This window comes from Ruditapes philippinarum, unplaced genomic scaffold, assembly GCF_026571515.1.
Source record: "Ruditapes philippinarum isolate M1 unplaced genomic scaffold, ASM2657151v2 ctg3392_1_1_1_1, whole genome shotgun sequence".
NCBI classification, from domain to species: Eukaryota; Metazoa; Mollusca; class Bivalvia; order Venerida; family Veneridae; genus Ruditapes; species Ruditapes philippinarum.
In genome coordinates this window covers 16458-36346 of record NW_026867191.1, presented here as the reverse complement: position 1 = coordinate 36346, position 19889 = coordinate 16458, and the positions used below count along the sequence as shown (strand labels likewise).

General features: G+C 35.1%; 1 protein-coding gene across 1 annotated transcript; it reads left to right on the top strand.

Moving 5' to 3' along the window:
- Positions 1 to 711: 711 nt before the first annotated feature.
- On the top strand, positions 712 to 19131 carry LOC132735210 (uncharacterized). Its single transcript, XM_060722149.1, has 9 exons — positions 712 to 821; positions 2233 to 2421; positions 3081 to 3212; positions 3891 to 4034; positions 4372 to 4488; positions 8014 to 8121; positions 9071 to 9267; positions 9776 to 10040; positions 18788 to 19131. Exons 1-9 carry the CDS (start codon positions 776 to 778, stop codon positions 18853 to 18855), a joined length of 1266 nt encoding a protein of 421 aa, XP_060578132.1. The 5' UTR covers positions 712 to 775; the 3' UTR covers positions 18856 to 19131.
- Positions 19132 to 19889: the final 758 nt, after the last annotated feature.

The following is a 19889-nucleotide window of genomic DNA, read 5'->3' as shown; positions in this document are numbered from 1 at the left end:
ATCTTAAGCTCGAATATTAAATGTTACTAGATTAGTTTTTCAAAAAAAATTTTTTACAGAACAGAACAGTACATACGGTATCAGGACAGTCACTAACCCTGGAACAATTATATCTCGATGGGTCATCATTAAGCAATATTAACGACTCTTCAGACATTTGGAATGTAAATCTTTCTCGCGTGCGCGTGTGTGTGCGCGCGCGCGTGTTTCAGTTCTGGAATAAACCTTATGATCGATTTCTTCGGTGTCTTCGCCGGTCCGTTCCTATCTGCTTCATCGATCTTTGTCATGGTAATCTTTCTTGGTACAATTGTGCAAGGAAACGACAGCTTAATTCAAGGTGTGTAAGGCTAGCCCTAGAGTAGTACTTGACCTTTACTATCTTGCGTCGTCTCCATAACATGCACGCTTGGGTAATGGTCTGTGTGATGGTATTTACATTAGAATTGCTTTTGTTTAGTACATCTTTTTGTTATGTATTGGACGTGTATTGGTGTATCGTGTGTTTTACAAAAGGTTTGACTGTATCGTCAACACTAACGTTTCCACCATCTTGATCTATAGCGACAAAAAAATCCGCTAGTTACCGGTATATCGTCTTTCGGTACGCATAATTTTACGGAAATGAAAATGTCCAATGTTTGGAAACCTTAATCTTATTGTAAACACGTGTTTCGTCATACTTTTTTAGCCCTCGCTCCTTTAATGTAGTAATTCCTTTACTACGGATTTTGTTATAACTGTTGAAAGAGGTGTTCATATTAAAGGACTGAGTATGTTTGCAGAATGGATAATTTTCCTAACGTGGATTTTCGCCAATGGTGATATTCAATCTTTTTGTTTATTAAAGTCATCTTTTGATAAAATTGTTCTTTAAGGTATTGAATTTTGGTCGGGTTCTTTTTTCTTATTCTTAGCAATATTTTTTTCTATACATATATTCTTTTATGTCTTATATTTTCCCCATGCATTTATTATACCAGGTTTGGTTTCGTTATTAATTTATTTTTTCTTTTTACTAACATCTGTTTCTTTCTCTTCCTCTAGCTTTTTTTCATTCTTTCTTTCCACCTTCTATATTCTTAATTTATTTTAGATCTGTTTTAGGTTCGATCCCCGGGAGATGCTTTGGTAGTTTAGCGCAGAGGAAGGTAGTCTAGTACTGGTGTAACTCTCCAGGAACGATGGTCAGGAAACTACCCGCCTATATGACTGAAATACTGTTGGGAAAAGGCGTGAAATGAAAAAAACAAAACAAAAAAACAAACAAGCAAAAGATCTGTTTTACCTTTTGTCTCTTTTAATGATATTTTTTTTAATTCTATTATCGGCATTCATTACAGACAACTTTACCTTTTTCTCTTGCGTGGTTTCCAATCTATAACCCCTTTTCATTTATTTTACGTGCCTCCTTACTAAAACCTTTTATGTATTTTATTTTACTTTGTCCTCTATCTATGATATTTTTCGTCTATTCTTTCATCCGTTTTTCCACTTAAATAAATCTCAATCATTATTTCATTTGTTTCCTTTCTGAACCTCTTTAAGTTCATTATGTTGTCTTGGTTCTTAAAACCTTTTTATTCTTCTTTAACCTTTCATCTTTCTATCATTTTTTCTACTTTTTATTCTTTATTATTATTTCATACTTTTTCTATTTCTTCTCATTTTCTAATCGTTTATCATTGTTTTCTTTTCTACATTTCTATTTCACCATATTTTTTCTCCTCATTCTTTACTTTCATTAGGACTGTTCTCTGTCATTACTTTCAAGGCAGATAGTTGCTTAGTTCCGAATATTTTTTATTTCCGATGATCATTATATGTTTGTTCAACCTTTACAGTGTACAACTAGACAATCCGTGCTCATATATGCAGTCTTAATCAATAATATATTATAATTCAATCATTCTTAAACACTTGATAACTGTAAAGTGAAAGCATGACATGGCAATTATATAACATGAGCGTGTGGAAATTTTGGAAAGGGGCGATCTCTCGAAAGCAATGAAATGTTCTCAGGGAAGCGAAACAAAACAATATAAATGAAAATTGCAGATTCTGTTTCATATGTTCTATTTATGAAAACAGATAAAAAAAAACATATTCATGTCTCATAGCACCGGATTTAAGAGAACATGTATTTATCCCTCAACACTGGTATCAATGATCCCGAAGGGAAAAAAATCTTTTGCCTAGGTCTACATCTTTATTTTATCTATTGTTCTGCAGGTATGATCAAAGCGTATCAATTTCCTAAACCGGACTTTGAAAGTCCATGGCTGCACCTTCAAGCTCAAGCTGAGACGAGTAAAGCAACGAAGACGGTGTTGCACGGTCTAAACGAAGTTCCCTTATTTGTGGATGTTCAAGTGAAATCATTAGATTACCCGAACAAAGATTACATATTTCAGGCGATAGGTATTTTCATTTTATAACATTGATTTAACTATGTTTCATTCAGAAATAGTTCTTTTGAATTTGGTATCTCGTGATTTTCATTGCCTGATTAAAATTTGTAAGAAGCTGAATTAATAATTACAAGGAAAGTATGGATTGAAGTTTTGCACGAACTCGTTAAACTTAAATAGGCGTTATAAATTATAACGAGGTCATTTCACATTGATGAGTTCAATAGTTAATTATATTGCACGACTACACAGCTGTTCAACCTACATTGGACAAGGACGCTCATATAAGTCTAATTGAATCAGTATCATTCTCAACGATGTATTTTAACCCCCTATTTTTGACTTTTTGACAAAACATTTTTATTTCAAGGACAATAAAGATTTATTATTGATGTTTTTGGACTCTGGACATGAAAATGAGACTAGATGGAGTAATATATGCACTTGGTATAGATGTTTTCGACCCTGAAAAAGAAAACGCGACTACATGGGGTACAATATGCATTAAGATAACGAAAACGAGGATTATAATATAATTTTTTATTAACCCAAAAATGATCTCTACTGGAACGTGATTCAATCGCTGAAAGTTTATATTGTTATATTTCATAAGTTGTGAAATAAATCAAGTATATTTATCTATCGACAATTTAAAATTTATTATTTCAGGGGGTATACCTCGAGACGATGACGCAGCTGAACCGTTCGGTGGTGTAACATATATTTATGACAACACTCAAGTAACAGTGAGTGCTCCTCAGTATTCGAATGACGGATATAATTCGTATGCTATTTATACAGGTAACCTTTGCCAAACTAAAAACCACGCAAGTCTGGATCGGTGCTGGTCGCAAACCCATTATGTTGGTTTTGTCATGACGCGGCTCATTTATAGATTTTAGATTTAATGTCTAAATCAGATTTTGCTGTTTTTCAAGGTCGAGTTGTGTTAAATAATCTGCTTTAAATTTTTGATATTCTTCAATGTACTTTTATAAAAATTATTATTTCTTTAGAGTCTGTTCGGTACATTAAAGGACATTCAACGTTAGAAATATTGAAAACATCATTTATTTAAAGATCCTGTAAAACAATTTTTAATGATTTTATATTATAAATATGATGCTCAAATGAAGATTTATCAATAGTTGAAGTTCCAAAAAGCATTATTTGTAAAGATAATACCGAATTTACGTTTCATGCTAATAAAGGGGGGTAATTAGAAATTTATTTTCTGTAAAGTTTAAGTCAAAAAGGGAAAGAAATGTTTCCTTTCATCACCTGTATACGCAGAAGAGTAAACTTTATTACGAAAAAAAATCCGTTACAAGATACAGTTAGTTTCCATACAGAAGAAAAGAACGCATTAGATTTTTTTAAAGTGGTCATGATCGAATACTACAAGTATTCGGACTTTTATGTATTTTATCACCATATGTATTTTATCACCATATGTATTTTATCACAATATTCCCCCAGAGAATGGAGATTTTTACACCGGTGTGAACAACCAAAAAAGATACAACGTAGAGGTACGAATCAGAGCTTGGAAAAAGTCGTCATTGCCACCTGCCGACTTTGAAAGGACGGGAATTCGCATGAAAGCAGGGCAAACTTCAAACGGTAAGTGCCTTTTCTTATCAAGCTGAATGCCTAAAATAATGTTTGGAAGCTTTAAAAAGCATTTAATACAGTAGAATTTCCGTGCTGATTTTTTTCCTGCGAAACATCTATCATTTCTCTGCAAATTGACGACTATTTTTGGTCTTGTCAGTCACTCACAAATCATGATGCTTTTATCAAATACAGAAAGGAGCATAAAATGAAAACGTATGCGTGTACATATGCGCTCATGTTATACGAATGCCGGTATCAAAGATGTCTCATTTATTGGTGAGATGTTTAATCCAAATATGCAGCTTAATTATATATTCTATATAAAACGTGTATTTCTTTTCAGTGTCAGATGTATATGTTGATGTGCAGCATGGGCTTAACGAGTATCCAGCGTTCACAGTTGTAAGAATGAATCTTACTGACAGAAAAGGGAAGTTGACTACAATGTCGGACGCTGTTGGTAAGATTCAAATTGAATATTTGCATTTACGAGGGATGTTTAAATATGAATGCAATTGGGTCAATTTTCAGAGGTGCTTGACAAACAGTGCTTCGAAATAATTATCTCAATCCTTCAAAATACTCATCACCATCTGATATACATGTACAAAGTTTTAGTCTTTTAATCCAATCTTTAAGTGCGTTTTCATAATCTTTTCGAGGTTTACTGTTCAAACTCTGGAAAAAAGCCAAACCGAATTTTTTTCGCGTCAGATATTTTATTCCAGCAAGGTGACTTTTGAAATAAGAATAAGTCACAAAGGGCAAGATATGGCGAAAAAGGAGGGTGATAAAGCTCGACAATATCTTACTGTTTCAGATATTCTCGTATAATTTCGCTTTGTGAGACGGGGCATTGTCATGCAACAACCTGACATCATGGAAACCAGTTGCTGGCCGACGGTTTTAGAAATATTTCTTTAATTTATAAAGGACCTTGCCTTTGTAATACGTGGCATTTACAGATTTTTCCTTTGGTACAGCAATTTGAATAACAGGACCTTGCTTGTTTAAGAAAATTACATACATGACCTTTTTGACGTTCATGATGCGTTTTGGTATGCAAGGTCTTTGACTTCCTTTTGATGCCAATATTTTGTTATTTATCTTTCGCTTGGGCTCATACAAATCATCGCCAGTGATGATACTTGCAAAAGATCTATTGTTATATTCAACAATTGTTTGGAGATTCTTACCCGAGCAAGATTGTGCTCTTTTGTAAGGAGATGGGGTATCCATCTGGCATTTATCCTTCTCATTTTTAATCACGTCTTAGAATTGTATGAGCGGGTCCTACAGAGATACCAACGCATTTAGCTATATACCAAGTTGTCAATTTTGCATCAGTAGCAATCAAATCCTTTAGTTTTTCAACCATGTTTGGCGACGTTGCCGTTTTCTGACAGCGTGCATAAGATGCATCTTTTACTGAATCCACACCATTTGTTTTTACAAAATTTCTTACACCACCGTGTGACAGATGAAAAAAGAAAGTTTATTGTTCCCATAAACACGACATATTTAATATGTCTTTCGCCTGTATACCAAGAATATGTTTGTCCGTAATGAGCGTATTTGGTCAATGAAAGGAGACCTTTTCCCAACCATTTTAGCTTTAGTATACAAGTATACACGAGTACGAGTAGGAAGCGTTAATCGAGCTATTGTTAAAGCTATACAGAACATTTGCACATGCATTGTATCAATTGAATGCTTACACAACCATCTATACGATACATGCACATAATTCTTTAAAAACGTGGTTAAAAGCGAGATATTGGCCTAGTTGCATTCATATTTGAACAGCCCTCATATATATCATAAGAAACCACTTTTCCATAGAAATTCCTACTTCTTAGTTTAGTCTTAAAGTCTGAGGATCACAAAACAGAAATATTTCAACGTCATGAAAAAGTGGTGTGTGACATAAATGTGCGTCAGAGCGCGAGAATGTCGACATATGGCGGCATGCTAATGCAGGGCTATTATGCTCACGCACCCTAGTACCCTTCCCAGTCGTCTCTGCCACATTTAAGGGCCATTTTCCTATGCTTCAGTCAGGATATCAGCGGGTGCTTAAGTTTATTCTTGCAGGTAACGATATTACCTTTTCTTTTACATTTAGGTATGTCTAGTATACAAAGTCAGTAAAGAAATTAGATGTGTATTTTTGTAAAAATGTCATCAGGTTGATTTTAGCAAACAAAGTGTGAAATATATATCATACACATCTAAAACATGTAAAACATTATTGTTCTTTGGGTATATTGTTTATACACTGGTAGAGGGCGTTTCCGACGGAACTACGGGTTTCGAACCCGCGACCGCGAAGGCAAGATTTGTATGTATGAATGTAAATATAAATAATAAGGAGAGAGGTCAGGACTATAAGCGTGATGTAGCAAAATCTAACTTTTGTGCTCCTTAAAAAGCCTGAACCAAGGCCGACCAGTGCGCAGGTGCATTATCTTGGAGTAATTGAAATTCTAGGCACCCATGACCTTTTGTTCTCTATTAAATGCTGCATTGAGAACATGGTCTCTGAAAAAAATGTACCAGTGACACTGGCTCTCTCAGGCACAGCAACACGGGTCACTATTCCATCAAAGTCAGAAAATAGAACGTGCATAACTCTTTAAACGCTCCTGCTACGTCGAGCAACAACTTTGCGTTGGCTGTTTTCACTTACCTAAATTTTGTTTATTAGTTAATTGACGGGCTCAAAAAATAAGCCACGTTTCATTCCGGTTGCAATTTATCTTATCTCAAGTGTCTAGTGTCTCGATATTTGAACCTAGTCAATAAGGCCGAGGCTTTAAACTCGCCCCCTTTTCTAGTCAGAAGTTAGCAAATACGGGGTCTAACGGACGCACACCACCTAAACTTTAACTTTTCTTTCAAGATTGAAAACACATATGGGGAATTTTCTCCATAAACTAAATGTAGATCCGTTTTTTTTATTTCTGACGCGCATTTACCAAATAACCTAAAGTTTTGCAATCAGCTCTTTACTTCCCTTTCAAATCACAATGGAACTCAGCCATGTTTACAACCATCATACAAAACCACATTTATCTATTAACTGACCTGCTAACAGCTTATTGCACATGCAAAAACAACTTTAGTCCGAAAATAGACTGTCGATTAGAAAAATCTATTATCTGTTCAACGGAATATTATACATAAACCTGCACCTCATGATTAAATTTAGTTGTTGCCACTAATTAAAATATGCCCCCCCCCCCCCTCCTCATACAATTTCAAGATATATCCGTGTAAAAATTAGCTTCCTTATCAATCACAATAAGAAACTAGCATATTTCTAAGTCTTTCCTTTGATAAATGGGCGGACAGCGTTTTGTGAGAAGAGGAATCCTGTGATTCGTGTATGTGGTCACACGGTTATTTACTACCAACATGTCCTCGATACGTGTATCTGGTCGCACGGTCGAGCATGTCTAACAAATTCAAATGTGTTTAGAAGCATTTTCGTACAAAATCGTTATGGTTCAAAATACTTAGACTGTTATCCTTTCTTTCTTATCTTGATCTGGTATGGGAGCATTTGCCTTTCGTCGTCATGGTTAATTGTTAGTAAAATAATGATGAGTTTCAATATTTAATACTTGTAAGGAAAGTGTCTAATGTTAATTTTTTTAGCAATACAAGTGGACATCTAACAGCCTAAAAAGTGTAGAGAACGCCGAAAGGAAAAGTCTCCCTAGAGTTTCCGATGCTTTTACAAATATAATAGTCTAGGGCAGTATCGTGTTGAAAAGCAGAATTGTATGGTACTAGTACCCAACATGATTTTTTTAAATTTCTTTATAGTTTCTACAGGAGAACAATATGTCCGATCAATTTTCATTTAATTATTGAAAGTGTCATTGCAAATAAAACGTTTGTAGTGAATTTGATGCATATTTTACTGATAATTTGTAACTGTTACGTACTACTTTATTGGTATTTATGACAATTTCAACAGGGGCAAACTTTGTAGTGTATAGAGATGGGAAAAACAGCCAAAATTGTCATATAGTGCATGGCGTAAGCAAAGATAGAATAAGGGTTTGGATCGACTCACAGAATTGGGGTAAGACTTATTGTATTGAATGTTTTAAGTGATAGACTGGTTAATATATTGAACAATGTTTTATATTTGTTGGGTTTGATTCACAGTATGTGGGTTGAAAAATTTATATTTTATCAATGTTTTTATACATGTCGGGTATATTTACGATCCAGAATCAAATCTTGAACACCATTGTACTCATTATTTTATTGATATTTATCGTTCTTTTTATTCTCATCAGCTTACATTTTATTATGCAAACATATTAATCATAATACAATTGCGTATAGAATCGTAACACAGAACAACTACTTTCACTTTGTCAAGACTTCAATAAGTACACATAATTTTAAATAAATGTAAAAAACCTTGCTAATTCTGACAGGCACTTCACAATAACATTTTAATGGGTAACTTGATAAAATTTGTGCAAGTTTTGTTGCTTACTGTTTTTACCCCGACTCTAACACATTGTTCATATCCCCTAATTTTCTTAGATACCTAATTACCATTTTCTTCGCAAGTGACCGAGTTTTTATCCCGAATGATTTCTAAATCAACGATGAGAGACAAATGACTATAAGAGTTGATGTCCGAGGGATCGAACCAGCAGCCCCTTGTTTACTCATCCGATGATCTATGACTTGAGCTAAGCGAACGGACGAATCTGGACTGTGGACTCGCAGTGTATACAAAAGATTAAAAATATAATATACTACGACATTAGCCATGAAATATGTGTGTACAGGTAAGAATGGCGCTTCTGTGCAAGGATTTGCCAGTGAAGCTGCTTATTGTTTTGCATGTTAGAAAAATTAAGCAGAAAAACATACAATAAAGAAATGAAAAATCATTTCATTCTTAACGGACGGTCTCACATTCAAGTGTAATACTTAAACTGTCACTCACAACATACAAATTCGTTAAATGCTCCTAACTAGTTTGTTGTTTGTTTAATTTTGCTTGAAAGCGTACATATATGCGGGAATCGATGGCTACTCTGTTGACTTCATGTCCAATGAAGGATATTTAGAAATGTACGCCTGGAAATCTCTAACAATGAATGAGCAAGAATATTCACAAACCTCACTTGGTCCAAACATTCCTAGCGAGACATTAGAGGTTCCTTACAGAAACATTGTTCAAAATCCACTTACACGTGCTTGGGTAAATATTGTTACATATTAATTGAACAAAATATTATTCACTTTGGAAAATTGCTATTGTTGGCAAAATTGAAAGAGAGTTCTTAAACAATCTGGGACAAAACTTTTAATTCTTTGAAATTCTTAAACTGTGATTACTTTTGCAGACGGGTGATCTAACTAATTAATACTTTGCTAATTTGATGGATACCCTAATTTTGTCACCATCATAATTTTATTTTAATTATTTTATTTTATTTTATTTTGGTTTTCCAATATAATCAAACCCAATGGAATTGTGCATGTTTCGCTTTAGCACAACTTTAGTTATATTTGTCAAAATCGTTTAAAAATCCAACCATGCGATACATGTATGTTTGTCTATTATTAAACAATGTGTACATCTGGGTATTTTTTGCCTTTAATTCTACATAACGGCTCAATAGTTACTTTTTGAGTGACTTTCCCGTTAACTGTGATATAAACAGACATTGCGATCCGATAAACATACCTCGAATTAAACGTTTCAGGCGCGAAGTAACACGGGACCAAACGCTGGTTTCCTGTTCCAAGGAAGCGGTGCAATGGCCTTCGGAAGGACTGTTACCGACAGCGTTTGTAGCTATGGGGGACTTGTGTATGCCTACAATTTTGTAAACATGCGTTTCTGGAGACCTACAAATGCAACAAATGGAGGGTTGATATGCGTGTCAAATTTCTTTGGTAAAGGGACAAATTCTCAGCGGTCAGTCAATGCAGAAATCATAATGCGTTCCTGGGGAGTTAAATCTGAAAGTAAGTGGATTTTTTAACGGTTTATGTTTTGTTATTTTTGATGATATATATAAGACATAATACTGTCACATAACACGACATTACGCCAAAGTATTATTTGATAAATATGTTCTCCCGGGCTAAATATAATTTTGTTTTTGTAACAGCTTAGATCATTGGAAGCCTCAATCAATCCTACACGGAACTACATTTTCCGTTTTTCGAAAAAATACAATTTAAATGAATAACAGGACAAAAACATAAACAACACTTACAATTATCCGTTTAAATCGGCCTTCCGCTCTATCTCGGAAATGCCGTTCGCTCGTTTTACCGTACACCACAATTTTGAAGTGGAGCGACAGTTTGCCGGGCTTGAATATGGTCATAACACTTCTTTTATTTTTATACACCAGTTGGTGATGTAAAGCCATTACGTTTTGGTTAAATATGTTACATTGAATTTTAACAACATACTGTATTCCTAGAAAAGATTTCGCACATTTTAAGTTAGCGGTTTTCGCGGTAGGCATGATTCCGCGAATCTTTATAGCCGCGAATATGTCACTTATAACAAATCCGCGAACATTTCTAGCTTCAACCAAATATAACATAAAAAGTGCAGAATATTTATTATAATCTACTTACACACAAAAAAACAACATCTAAACACAGATGCTATAGAAATGTGTAAATAATTATTTATGTATGTTATTGATACTAGTTTGCACGCTGAAAAAGAAAATATCAATTATTAGTAATTATCATGCTTATTGACGGTTAGTCACGGCGTTGACAAACGCATTTGCAGTTTGTGAACATTGAATGGCTTGGATTTTATTTGCTTGGAGTAGGTGCAATCCTTTGTTAAAAGAACAATAGCGATCAAGTGCTACATTGATAAACAGCTGTTATGTTGTTATAATGAAAGCGATGTACAGTCCGATAATGTGTAAAAAATACGTATCGACATTTTGAAGAAAAAGTCAGTTATGATTCAAATGAGAATAAAAGCTATCGAGTCTGACTAAATCTTACTTAATCACATAATGAAAAAGGTAAGGAAACATGAAAGTAGTCAATAGATGAAAATGTATCGAGTAACGTTGCGCTTTAGGCGCGACTTGTCAAAAAATGAAATAATTAAAAGCACTTAACAGGCAAGGTCATGCATCAAAAACGTAGCCTCCAAAAACTGTAATTTAGGCCGTAGCGACTTAACATTCGCGGAATTCGCGGTTACTACATATTCGCGAAAGTTTGTCTCCGCGAAAATGCCGACGTTGTGAAAAACGCGAAATATTGTACCCGCGAACATTTCTAAGAATACAGTAATAAAAGGATTTTGATTCAGACGGTATTCAGCACCAGACTTACGATGAGGAAAGTGTTCCAGGGTGCGTGAGTACCTAGCACAGATTGACGACTTGAAAGAAAGACTCTGCTCGGCACCATCAGTCTTTTCCAGGATTACCTCTTTTCATCTCTCATTGCCTGTCGTACATTGACTTACTTTTTTCTCAAAATCTATATCTTTGGCCAAATACTTCGTTGAAACTACATGGTGGAAAATATGACGCCTCAAAAAAAAATTAACCTTTAAAGGCATGACTAGTAACATGTCCGAAGACTGTACGCGACTGCAAAAACTGCTTTTTGAAAGACGAAAACACCATTAAACATAGAATACATACATATTTTGATCCATGCATTAAGATCATTTAGCTTTTACTAGGATTGATCGCACTGTACAGAATTCTTGTTTAACAGTCAAGATTCAAGAACAAGTCAAATATCAAAAAAGAACTTTTATAATAGACTTTTCATGTAAAAACTTAAAAAAAACATCACTGTTAAAGTTTCATTTTAGTATCGTATTTGAATGAACATAACGTATCCCTTATCAAAAATAAAATATATAAATAAATAAAAATAGATATATTAATCATTATTATTATTACCATTGCTCTAATTATTGTTATTATAAATAATGAGGATGTACTTCTTTTGTTATTATAAATAATGAGGATGTACTTCTTTTGTTATTATAAATAATGAGGATGTACTTCTTTATGCAGGCGTCACACTGTCCCGAATTTGCCATCAGATGGACACACGCATAAGGAAATGTTCAAATTCGAATCTGATCGTAATAACATCGTGCCATTCGTGAGGGCATCTTTTGCCATCGTATGATCCCCGACTGAATATAACAAGCTCCGGCAGCAACTTCGTGAGCGGTTCCAAAATCTTTGGCATGCCAAAAAATTGCCCGAAGACATTGCGAAGGTTCATTTTCGTGTTGAATTCGTAAGGCCGTCGTGAAGCCATTTTGACAAATCGTGTAGTCTTCGTCTTTTCTTCGTGTGATCATCGGTGCAATCTGGCATTTTTAGCCTCAAGATGACAATACGAGGTAAACACGAAGATTCCCGATTTTCTTAAGAAGGGAACACAACTACGTGAAGCCCCCGCAATACTGAAAGCAATTTTTAGTTGCTCAAGCGTTGCATGTTTATCATGGTGGACATATAAACGGCTAGACCATCTTCCTCATCTGTCACTCTTGCACATCTCTTCAGAGACATCAAAAGCTTCCATTATTTGCAATTAATTTACAATTATTTTCAGTTTATTTCCTGCAGAATAACATGCTTTGATAATGAGTCAACCGAGAAAAAGAAGGCAGCAGCATTGCTACTTCTAAGACACCTTAGAAAACATTATGAGGCCCACAGGCCCACTTTGGGTGGTATGAAAAAGTTTTATCAAAAATGATAAACAAGATCAACAAGGAAAGGCAACGTTCAATGAACGCAACCCCCACACAACCAAGCAACAAGAACAAAGTAACATGTAACACAAAAGTACCCCCCAGAAAAACGGACAGGGCGCAAGGTAGAGCACGGATAGGCTTATCACTTAAATGATACATAAAACATAAATAATGGTAAACGACAAGAAAATATAAAGAAAACAAATCAATGATTGATATATTTAATAAATAAAACTAGGGGGCAAAGGGGAAAATACTTACCATAGACGAGAAAACAACAAGGGATGCCGACAAAAGTGTCACCAAAACAGTATGAAATAACAAAGACATGCATCTGAGGAACAAAGAAGGGCACCGCCTTGGACCGATCAGCAGCATAGGCACTGCTGGGGAGTTTAAACCGGTTAATAGTGCACTAAACCTCACTCTTAGCCCACCATGTTCCTATAAACGAGACGGTGTAAATAAAATGAATCCCCGCCAAGTAAATTTATAACAGTTGTTATGGTTTCAATAGGTAAAATAAGTAAAACACTGAGATGTTTATGTACATACATATAAAGGAATACCCATATGACCATAACAAAAGTATTCAATAATTTAAAGGAAGACAGAGTATCAAACAAGAGCGATCAGTGATCACATGTGTCGCCTCATAATGGCCAATTCCATGTTGGGACAAGTTTTGTGACAGACTGACAGACAGACGGACAGTGCACAAATAGACTTGGTAATGATAATTCCTGTAAAGTTTGGATGAAATTTCACCAGTAGTTTATGAGGAGAAGTGGGGACAAGCTTTTGTGTATCTGGCAACACACAAAAAAACACCTTTTTATCAAAGGGCCATAACTCGGCCAAAAATCATTCAACCGGAAAACCCGTGCAATATGCGCAAGGACTTGAGCTACAGATCAATCCTGTAAAGTTTCATTGAAATTGCATTAGTGGTATAGGAAAAAGAAGGCCGGACAAACTTTAAAAATAAAAAATTATTAAAGGGCCATAACTCTGACAAAAATCATTGAACCGGAAAATTCTGACAATATGCACAACTAGACTTGGTACTGATCATTCCTGTAAAGTTTGGATGAAATTGCACCAGTAGTTTATGAGGAGTAGTCCGGACAAGCTTTTGTGTATCTGGCAACACACAGAAAAAAACACCTTTTTTATCAAAGGGCCATAACTCGGCCAAAAATCATTCAACCGAAAAACCCGTGCAATATGCGCAAGGACTTGAGCTACAGATCAATCCTGTAAAGTTTCATTGAAATTGCATTAGTGGTATAAGAGAAGTAGTCCGGACAAACTTTAAAAATAAAAATTATTAAAGGGCCATAACTCTGACAAAAATCATTGAACCGGAAAATGCTGACAATATGCACAACTAGACTTGGTACTGATCATTCCTGTAAAGTTTGGATGAAATTGCACCAGTAGTTTATGAGGAGTAGTCCGGACAAGTTTTGTGACGGACAGACGGACAGACAGACAGACAGACAGACGACGGAGAAGTGATCCCTATATGTCGCCACTACTCCGTAGAGGCGACACAAAAATCACTTACAAAGGCCCGACGAAGTAAGGCAGAAGACGAACATTGAGGCAATTCAGTCCCAAAGGGAATAAGAACTGTCAATCATAGAGTATCCTACTTGGTCCGTCAGATGTAATCAAAAGAGGAAAGGACCAATAGTTAAAGTGTTGAACACTAAGCATGCGGTATATCTAAAAAAGTATAGTCAAAACCTCTTTTGGTTAAACGTTGAATAATTTTAGTAAAGGCAACAATGACCAAAGATCTTGCGAAGTTTGTAAATAACATCTCCATTAAAATCTTTTTTGAATCACTACTGAATTTTGAGATTAAATCAAAGTTACGATTGTTAAATTTTGTAAAATATCTACATAATTTATTATAGCGGTAGCCCTGTTTGAGTAGCTTGCTAGTAATGAAAATATTTAGCTTGTTAAAAACCTTCACGTTGCTAAAAGCTCTAGCGAATCTAATTGACTGAGATACATATACCCCGTCAGATGTTGCATGCGGTACGTCTCCATCTAAATGTGGATAGTTTACTAAACCATAATCAAAGTCATCACTTTTATCATAGATTTTTGTGTGAATAGAATTGTTGTTTTTTTTTATAGTAATATGAAGAACCAAAATAAAGTTAAAACGTAGGTTAATTAGCTCCCAATACTATCTGCAACTGAAATTTGCCGCGGTTGGTCGTGGGTTGTATACCACCCGGAGGTGAAGGTCACTTGACGCCTTCGTAACCACGTACGAAGGCATCGTACTCAAAATACGACGTCGGGTACCTATCCTGTGACCTTCGCGTGTCCTACTGGTAATATACTGGTACAAAAATGCATCTTTGAGATGACTTCGTGTGTGTATCGGATGCGATCGCGTGACCTTCGGTTGGAATCGTGTGTGGCTCGGATGCGATCGCGTGACCTTCTGTAGGAATCGTACTTGTTTCGGCTGTTGAGAGACTGTCGACCAATTTCGGGGCTATTTTCGCACGAAATTAAAAATTTCAAATTCGTATGCCCATCTGGTGTCAATTTCGGGACAGTGTGACGCCTGCATTATGATATGTATTAATATAGGAGAACACGATGATTTTCGAAGGTAGACACGACCATTTCGAGGGTTCAAAGGTAAAAGGTTATAACTGCCACTTTTGCCGAAATTGACTTTTTATGTTTTTTTATAATGTACTTATTGTCCTTTATGTCTGACGAAAATATTATATAAATATTCAATCCTTATAAGGGCAAAAAATTAAAAAGTATTTTGTAATAACTTCTTTTCTACAAATTATTTAGGGGTAAAAGGTTCTAAGTGTACTTATTACCTGTTGTTTACTTGTTGTTCCACATGTTGTGAAGAATCTGTAGTGGAAAAAGGTTATAACTGATTTATCACCTTTTTCCCCTGACAGAATGCTGCATTCATACAGTTCACAAGGCACTATCTGTTATCTCTTTTCCCACGAAATTTATCTTTTAGAATTAAATGCAGCGAGAATATAACCGAATATGAAAGACAGAAAATATTCAGTACATACTGGTCAATGGGTGATTACATAAGTCAGAGGCAATTCATTTGTTTCCATGTTGCCAATAAAGAACCAGAGAATGTATCTAAACACAGAACAAAACAAAGACCTATTTCGAATTCGTTTTTCACACAGGTAGAAAAGAGGGCGTGAGGGATGTTGCACTTATTCATTATCTCTCATGTACAGACTCAATCAAACCGAGTCTGCAATTTTTATGTAATTTTTTTGTGATTAATGCTTCCGAGGGATCACTTTGTTTCCAGAATTTTTTACTAAAAACTATCGATGTCGGTTCCAAAACAGTTGCAAACGCAGTTAAGCACAAAGTTTTTTCTTCCGTCCTAAGAAAGATCAATGTCCACTCTGCAATCTGTATGACACTTTGAGAATAGAAGATAGACTAGATGAGGCAACAAAAGCAAAATATCAAGTTCACCAAGTGACCAAAAAGAAAAAAAACAGTGCAAGAATGCAAAAATCAGCCGATAAAAAACGCACAAAGAAAGATCCAAAGTTTTCTGTGTCGGCATTTGATATCCAGGCTATTTTGAAAACACCACTCAGTTTAATTGGTGATCTTCGTTACAAAAGAAAACTGTGTTGTTGCAATTTGTCATTCTATGAACTGGGAAATGGTAACGGGACTTGTTATCTGTTGGATGAGACACATGGGGAAACCAGGCTCGTGCAAAGTAGGAACTTTTGTGTACTTGTATGTAACCTCTGTTGCAAGTAAGACATCTGGTATTGAAGAAGTGACATTATATAGTAATGCATGTGGAGGACAGAATTGCAATCAGTTTGTTGCAAGTTGCTTAGTTCACTGTGTCCAAGATATACCTCACATCAATGGTAAAACCACACATTTCTTGAAATTGGCCATTCATTAATGGAATGCAAAGTCCATACATGCATCTATCAAGCATGCAAAAAGCCTTACAATAGTTCATGTTTCATCGCAGTGGGAAACAGTTATATCATAAGCACGCCGGAAGCAACCATATATTGTCGTTCTAATAAAATACAATGACATACTAGATTACAAGTTGTACAAAAAACAAAACTTTGGCTCAATGAAAATCGATGTTGATGATGAACGTGTTAATTGGCAGAGTATATATAAAATACATGGTTGATTTAGGGATGGATAAGGCTTATCCGGTGAGCTAGAAAGTGTATCTTGGCGAGCTTTAGCAAGCCAAGATTCACTTTCGCAGTGAACCGGATAAACCTTCTCCAGCCCGACATCAACCATGTATTTGTTTTATCCTGCTTTTAATAATGTTTTTAGAATAATTAAATGGTTTCATTCTTCTTTTTCCCCGATAAAATAACATCTATATGTAGTTTTGTTTTGCTGCTAAACATGTGACGTTATCAAATGATATAATGACTGGAGATAGATAAAGACAAAAATACAGTATTGTTGTGAGCTATGGTTTTGTGGTTAGTGAGTTCAATGCAGTTAGGTTAATGCAGAAGAAGAACAGAAGCAAAGAAAAGTCTCTTAGGGCTCCACGAAAGGCTTATACAGAGAAGCTTCCAATATCTGCTGCAAAAGCTGATTTGATGTCACTTGTTGCCTCTGGAACAATTCCGAAGGAGTGCGAATCATACTATGAGTCATTGCCATGCAGCAAATCTATAAAAGACAAACTTTAAGTGCCTTCTGTTAGTGAGTTTGTTTGTTTTGTTTTGGGTTTTACGTCACATCGACACAGTATAGGTCATATCGCGACGCTCCAGCTTTACTGGTGGAGGAAGACCTCAGGTGCCCTTCCGTGCATTATTTCAGGCACGAACGGGCACCTGAGTAGAACCACCGACGTTCCGTAAGCTAGCTGGATAGCTTCCTCACATGAAAGAATCCAAAGTCCCTGTCGGGACTCGAACCCACAGCGGTGAGGGGCAAGTGGTTTGAAGTCAACGACCTTAACCACTCGGCCACGGACGCCCCGCTCTGTTAGTGAGAGTGAAGAAGATGAGTGGAGGTCATAGAATAATTAATGACAAACATTCACATTTTGTGACATGAAACAGTAGTCTTTATTTACTTAACTATGATATGGGTCACTAATATCCTTAATTGCTGATGTCTGGGGTCTGTTTGACTTCAGTTCGATTATATACCAGAGAACATTCAAAATAAATGAAATTTGTAAACTTAGATTTTAGTGCGTATTTTCGTAAACTTTTTAGTTATTAATTTATTTCTGTAGAATCAAAATATTGAGCAGGTACATATTTCATATTTCTATGAATGAAAAGTGTTAATTTTGTGTACGAATATTAATGTGCATTGTGTTAATTACATTACGTAAGGTTCTTCAAAGTAAGGACATAATTGATAAATTTGCAACAGTAACAATTACTGCAACATCTAAATTTTTCAGAGGAACAAGGCTATAACTGCACTTATAACCTTTTACCACAGTTTATATCTAACTTTTATTGCTAAACCTTCAGAAGTAAAAGGTCGTAAGTGCAGTTATTACCTTTTACCGCTCAAACTTGTAGTCTTGACAGGATCTAAGTACATTTATTACCTTTTACTTCTGTAAAATGATATTATTTTGATCTTAGAACTTTAAAACAAACTATAATTACAGTGTTTTATCAGCACCAAGCAATGTAAACTAAACAAAATATGATCTAATGTAGTCAACAAATATGGGAGAATCAAAATTGTTATAACAATATTACGGAAAATAAAGTTGTATTAAAAAAATATGTTTTTTGCGTTTTTCTCGAAATCTTGAAAATGGCAGTTATTACCTTTTACCTTTGAACCCTCGATTTGTTAATGAAATACCTTTTATGAATAATTCAATGTTTTTCATAGCGAATTTTAAACATTAATATTTCAAAGTTGTTTTTATTACTTTTGAAATTGCTTTTATATAATTTCTTTTCAGGAAAAGTGACCAAGTGGTCAGTAGAAATGCCAAAAGACAACTGTATCCGAAGTAAACCAAAGAATTAAAGACAATATAAAGTTTTTATATTAAATCAAAAGTACCGAAGCACATGTAGAGAGACTTGTGATCTGTTATTTTGTGGATAATCCGACATTAAATGTTTTCTAAACACAATACAATCTATGAACTGCTTTAAAAATGTGAAGATCATAATTACTTGAATTCCCATTTTTGTTGTTTTTATTTTAAAAATCTACAAAAAAATGACGGAAAATAGATGTGCACAATTGCAAAATATAGGCACGTTGATACTTTTTTGAGTTTTTTTTTTCTCAATAAAATTTTTCGCAGTTGTTGTGTTCTTTTAACTTCTAACTAATTAAAAAGAAAAATATTACATAAAAATGTATGCAATATTGATAAGATTTGCGCTGATCTCGGGGCCAGGATCAACTTTGAATAGACAAAAGTTGTTTGGATAGCCATTAAAAAGTATAGCATGACAGCATATACGAGATGAAAACTGAATTGGACCAAACCTAGTGTATAACATTCCATGTGGATCTTGAAAAAATGTAAAATCTTAATTTTATAGAAGACATATTTAAAAAAAAAAGAACAATGAAAAAGAAGGGTCTTAACTCCAATACGTAAAATGACAGTTATAAAAACAATACTTATCTCACGACTAAAGCATTTATTCACGATATTGCCTAATCCTTCGGATAAAAATATACAACGAATTATTGATACATCATATGCCTTTTTTGGATTTGAACTTCAAAAATTTGTAAAAATGTGTAAGTTAAGGATTACACAGGAGTGGTAAACATATTATTTGAGCCGCGTCACGACAAAACCAACATAGTGGGTTTGCGACCAGCATGGATCCAGACCAGCCTGCGCATCTGCGCAGTCTGATATGGATCCATACTGTTCGCTTACATACCCTATAACACGTAAAGAAACTGATAGCGAACAGCATGGATCCTGATCAGACTGCGCGGATGCGCAGGCTGGTCTGGATCCATGCTGGTCGCAAAACCATTATGTTGGTTTTGTCGTGACGCGGCTCAAATAATATGTTTACCACTCTTAA